The sequence below is a fragment of the Cariama cristata genome, unplaced genomic scaffold (genome assembly GCF_000690535.1).
Source record: "Cariama cristata isolate BGI_N322 unplaced genomic scaffold, ASM69053v1 scaffold41501, whole genome shotgun sequence".
NCBI classification, from domain to species: domain Eukaryota; kingdom Metazoa; phylum Chordata; class Aves; order Cariamiformes; family Cariamidae; genus Cariama; species Cariama cristata.
Window position 1 is genome coordinate 16,398 of NW_009601773.1, and position 5,751 is coordinate 22,148.

Genomic DNA, 5,751 nt, shown 5'->3' on the forward strand with positions numbered 1-5,751 from the left:
CATCAGAATTGCATAATGATGGCAACTGTCCACTACAGATAGTTCTACCTTTAAAAAAGATTTTATTAAACAGAATATATTTTTTTCAGGCATTCCAGTTCTTTTTTAGGAGCAGTTGTCATTTCAGACATACCTACATTACTCACTCATAGTCCTGACGTTCAGTTTATTTTTCGTACTTTTTAGCCCTTTAAAATACTGTCTAGTGTACTTGCAGATTTCCATATGAATTCATAAGCTGATTGGGGGAGGGACTTAGTTCTTTGTGTACTTGAAAGGGTTAAATTCATTACATGTAATAACAGTAGTTAAAGGGGGAAAAAAAAAATTAAACACTCTTTTCTAACCCCAGGTGAATGCAACTAATACAGACAAAGCACCCAAGTTTGTGGTTGATTGTTCTGGAAAGTAAACCTTCTGTTTCTAAGAACTCTTCCAGCAGCAAACATAGACACAAATTGTTGATCACCAATAAATATTCCACATAATGTGTTGTAAATAACTGACCTTCTCTCCTTTGATGCCAGCAACACCCTGGGGAGAAGAACAATCATATTATTAAAACAGAAAAGTAAAAGAGACAATGGTGAAAGGATGCATTAAACACTCTCTTGAGCTGAGTGCTCTTGAAGTGATTCATTTTCATGGACACAGTGTATAGCCAGGTACATGTTTACTGTGCCAGACTTCAATTTAAGAAGAAAGAACATATTGTTAAAAAATAGTCCAATCTCACAGTTACAAATCTAAAGTGAAGGTGGAACAGTATTGAAGCCTGACCTTAACAAATAAATAAATAAATAAAATCAGGAGAGCTAGTAAAGTAAAGATCATGTTTAGAAGTGGTTAGATTTGAAGCCACTGGAATTTGACAGACAGCATTTCTTTTCCATTTGTTTAGAAGTTTCTTTTAAAAACACATTTCTACAGAGCAAAAACAAATCCTAGGGTTAAAGCAATGCACCCAGAATGAGAAGTTCTGGGTTTAATTCCTGGTTCTTATTGACTTAATTAGGCCATATCCTCAAATATATTTAGCCATGAACTGAAACTGCCATCTATTAAATATATATTGGACACCTTTAGACATGTAAGTGGTAAATTTTCATGAGTATCCCTTGAGACACTAAAGGGCTAACACCAGTCAATGAATTTGCATGCACCTATTACCTAAGAAGCTGAGGCCCAACATGCAGCTGATGAAGTATTACTTTTAAATTTGGTTTCTTTACCACACAGTTTTCATATTAATAAAATGGGGATACCTATATATTTTGACTGTTGTCAATACCAGCTAATGTGAGGCTTTACACTCCTTCAGTGAATGGTTTTATGCGGTAGCAATGCACACAATCATGAACTTCACAGACACCTACTGGAATGCCTGGAGCACCTCTTCTACCTGGAGGACCTGGAAAACCTTGATCGCCCTGAAAATAGTAAAAGTGACTGTTAGTGCATGTTATTGTTTAATATTTGGTCTGATTTTAGCAAATGTGATTACAAAAGAACTTTCTTATGTTATCATACTAAAATTGTCAGTTGCATTACCACCGTCTAGTGGTGGTAAAAGGGGTACAGCCTCACTGTATGGGTCTTGACTTCTGTCCCAGACACCGGGCTTTGTTAGCTATGTCAGATCAGTTCACTGTTTCACTAGAAATGTATGATTTTCTGTAGTAGGCATTCTTCTGGCTCCTTCTTTCAGAATGCTGGAAGCATTTGCTCATAGAGCAAAGAAAAACTAGTAAATCTGTAACTTAACATTAAGCCTTTTCTTTTAATTGCTTTCAGGACTTACGAATTGTCAACTGCAAGCTAGATACTGGTGCAATAAAATTAACTATCTATCTCTTCTATAACCCGTTTCAACAGAAGGACAGGTTGGACAAAACTGATCAGGTCTTCTGGATTTAATAAAGTTTTATCTGTCAAAATATCAAACATCATTCTTAAGTTCTCAGCAAAGGCCATTAACATGTATTATTTAATTATCTATCTTACACAAAAAGGCAGCACTTTTCCTTCCTCTAGCCTCATGATTCAAATTTTTCCTAGTTGATAAAGTCACAAACTAAAACAAATCAAAGTTGTTGTATATCAGGGGAAAATCTCAGAATGCTTTTTGGCCATTCCTAAGCATAGCCAAACACAATTTCTGCAACATTCATTTGGTTTGTACCTTTGTGCCATTGCATCCTGGAACACCCGAGCGCCCAGGAGGACCAACAGTTCCCGGTTCACCCTAAAAAGAAGTGCAAAATTGACACAAGCTTTGTTTTTGCACATTCATATTACCCTACAGCAACATTGAAAGAGTTTATGTTGGAGCAGTGTTTCACAAGACTTGACAGATTACAATGTGTTCTTAAATCATTACAATGAGTAAGAATTGCTGATGCTAAGATTTTTATCTCTAGGCTAATTGACAGAGACAATGCTGATGTTCAGACTAGAGTGAGCACACTGGGCTGATGATAATTGCGTACTGAAGACTGTAGTGAAAGAAATGGTTAAATCAGTTTCGTTTCTACTTACTGGAAGGCCTGGGGGACCTGAAAATCCAGGTATTCCTGGGACTCCCTAATATATAAAAACAGAGGAATAATATTACAAATATTAAGCAAAAGCTCATGATGCAGTTTTGATCGCATTCATAAGAATGAATGCAAGTATGATTCTATCAAAAGGTCATTATTTCCTTAACCCTTCTGACTGTGAACCAAGTATAATGGTAGTTTATGCACTGTTAACATAGGCTGGTTTTGCCCACAGAAAAAATCCCAAAACAGCTCTTTATGGAATTCCAGTCTGATTTTTCCATTGCATACCCCAATACTAAATATATAGAGCATGAACTTTGTACATAAGGTGTAGCAAAAAAAGGCAAAAGTTCTAAAAAAATAGATAATGCATGTGCATAGTCCATGTCACAAATTTTAAAAATACTTTAAAATCATATATAATGTTTTGGTTTTATTTTTCACAAATTATTGAACCAAGTTGGCATTTAACATGACATTTAATACATACAAGGTTGTTTAAAACACAAATACTTACTCGTATACCTTTAGGTCCAACTAAGCCTGTAAGCCCTGGAGAACCCTAGATCACAAGTGGAGAACAACGTATTTCAATATAACTGAGAAAAAGCAGATATATGTCAACACAATGTGCAATATTTTTAATACCAATAACAACATGTGCACATGGAACTATATAAATAAATAAATAGTTTGCCTATTATAGACACTAAAGCAAACAGGCATTTAATACAACTTGCATAAATTGTGGTGTCTTGTCCTCCCTTTCACTGTTTACAGGGGATATATCATAGAAACACAGAATGGTTTGGGTTGGAAGGGACCTTAAAGATCATCCAGTTCCAACCTGCCTGCCATGAGCGGGGACACCTTCCACCAGACAAGGTTGCTCAAAGCCCCAGCAAACCTGGCCTTGAACACTTCCAGGGATGGGGAACCTGTTTCAGTGCCTCACGTCCCTCATAGTGAAGAAATATATATGATATATCTCATCATAGGTCAAAAAAATAACCGTCAGGGTATGTTGAGAAAGCAGTTGCTATGGATCTGGTCAAACTGTGATGAGACCTGCAAGGTCCCTGTGAGGAAATAGCTGGAAGGCGCCCAGATATGGGTGACGTCCATGTAATGACCAGGTATATCCATGTACCAGCCACTGTCACCTGCACTGTTGTGCATGAAAATGAAAGCCAGGAGCAGGCTGAAAGGGGCATAAGCAGGATGGGAGAGCAAGGCTGATAGAAGACAGCAAAGCATGCCACAGCACAGTTTAGACAGAACCTGCCAGAATTGTTTCAAGACGCTTAGAGCTTTACTGATAAGAAACTTTTCTCGTTTCCAGAAAGGAAACGGGGAATGTACAGAATTGCATAGCTCCTAAAATCCTGGGTGACATTTCGTTTAAGATAATGTACAGGCATTGAATAGGAAAAGCTAACTGGAATCCACTATGATAGATGGCATTCAGGCTAACAGAGATGTTCTTGTTACATAAATTATCCTTACTTTTTGCCATTCTTGCGGAAGTTATTCTCACTTATAAAGAGGAGATGCTCTACTAAACACTTTTCAATATGTTCAAATAAATGGCTTATCAACATGTATGAGATTCACCATGAGTATCAGTTCCACAAAGTATTGTAATAACAAGATAGGACAGAATAATGCAACAATACCCAAACAAATTAAAACTATAAACTCCATTTGTTTAAAGGTATGGATAAGTGCTGAAGCAACATTAGTGCAGATCCTAGACATAATGTGATTGTGGCAGTACTTTCCTGATTCATACTGTGGCTGAGATCATGCCATATTTAAACAAAAATAATTTATTCACCAGAGTCAATTTAATCAATGATAGCAGGAGTGCTCTTCCTCAAGACAAATATAAATAAAATGGGTTTTAATGAGCAATTTATTTGTGTTTTCTGCTCATGCAGGAGTCATTGAAAATTCATATTAGGCCTCAGTTTAGGCATATAGGAAATAAAGCAAGCCCAAGCCACCAAAGCTCTCTCTGCAGGCAATTAGGCATTTCCTAAACAGACCAAGATTTATCTTAAAAACCATCTTTCCCTTCAAATTTTCTTAAATCTATTTTTCATACTTGTCTCAGTAGTAGCTTGTTTCCTCTCTTTCCAGCAATAAATGTCAGAGTACACTGTTAAGACACAATTGACGTTGCCTCTAGCAGTTCAGTCCAGGTGCTTTAGCGCTGACCAATGGACAACCGACAACAAAAGCCCATGTTCACATCAGCTGCTTCGATACAGTCAAAAATGACCATTGCAGCTGGTCACCACACAACATCCCTCACCAAATAGCAGACTCTGAAACAGGTTTTGGTTTGTTTTTTTTAAAACAGAATTCTCTACCCAGTCATAGCTCACTTTCACAGTCAAGCACAGTAGCTTCTCTGTGTCTCTCTCTGTCCCATACACACCTACCTTTGGTCCCTGTGGCCCTGGAGGCCCTTCTGGACCAGGAAAGCCTCTATGACCAGGTGGACCTGGAACACCAGGAAAGCCTTTTTCACCCTGTAAACATTAAGAGAATGAAGTTCTTAAAACATCCATGAATTCTCCTTTTGATAACTTATTTCTATGGCATTCATACTTTCAGTACCTCTTAACTTCTACATATCTGTCTGCTACTGTTGCAGATATATTACCCTTGCCCATACTGACCTGTTTTGTGGTCCTGCCTATGTGCTGTCTAGGCCACATGGTACCACTGAAGTAACATGCTTGTAAGTATGGCTGAAGATACCAGGAGACAACAATACTCCAGATTTTGCAGAGTACAGAAGTTAATTGCCAACATGAAAAGTTTAAGGAAGCAGCTGATACATATTCCTTGTTAATATCTCTATATGTGTTTAGTCTCTACAAGCAACACAAATCCAAATCCATCACAGCAGCCCTAATTTGTAGTTGGCAAACTTAATGGTGGCTGCTGCTGTACAGCCAGGTCAGTTCCAAATGATCAATACCTCTCATCATGCAAGCTATGGAAAGAAACAGTGGGAGTCAAACGCAACAAAACCATTCAGATAGAGTAAAAGAAGTTTGCTTTAAGTGACAACTTTTAAAAATCGACTCCAAGTCTCAGAGATAAAGACACTCAATTACTTTTTCATGTGTTGTTAAGGTCAAGTTCAAATAACCAAACCATGTAAAGTAAACAGAAGATTAAAGCTACACAAATA

General features: G+C 37.4%; 1 protein-coding gene across 1 annotated transcript in view; it reads right to left on the reverse strand.

Annotated features, from left to right (window-relative positions):
* LOC104169608 (collagen alpha-3(IV) chain-like) overlaps positions 1 to 5,080 on the reverse strand; it is a gene marked incomplete at both ends in the record, with an annotated part of 21,179 nt that extends 16,099 nt beyond the window's left edge. Inside the window, 6 exons of the mRNA XM_009710572.1 lie at positions 508 to 534; positions 1,377 to 1,430; positions 2,183 to 2,245; positions 2,539 to 2,583; positions 3,061 to 3,105; positions 4,991 to 5,080. Coding sequence (XP_009708874.1) covers positions 508 to 534; positions 1,377 to 1,430; positions 2,183 to 2,245; positions 2,539 to 2,583; positions 3,061 to 3,105; positions 4,991 to 5,080 — 324 coding nt within the window. The remainder of the gene's footprint in view (positions 1 to 507; positions 535 to 1,376; positions 1,431 to 2,182; positions 2,246 to 2,538; positions 2,584 to 3,060; positions 3,106 to 4,990) is intronic.
* Positions 5,081 to 5,751: the final 671 nt, after the last annotated feature.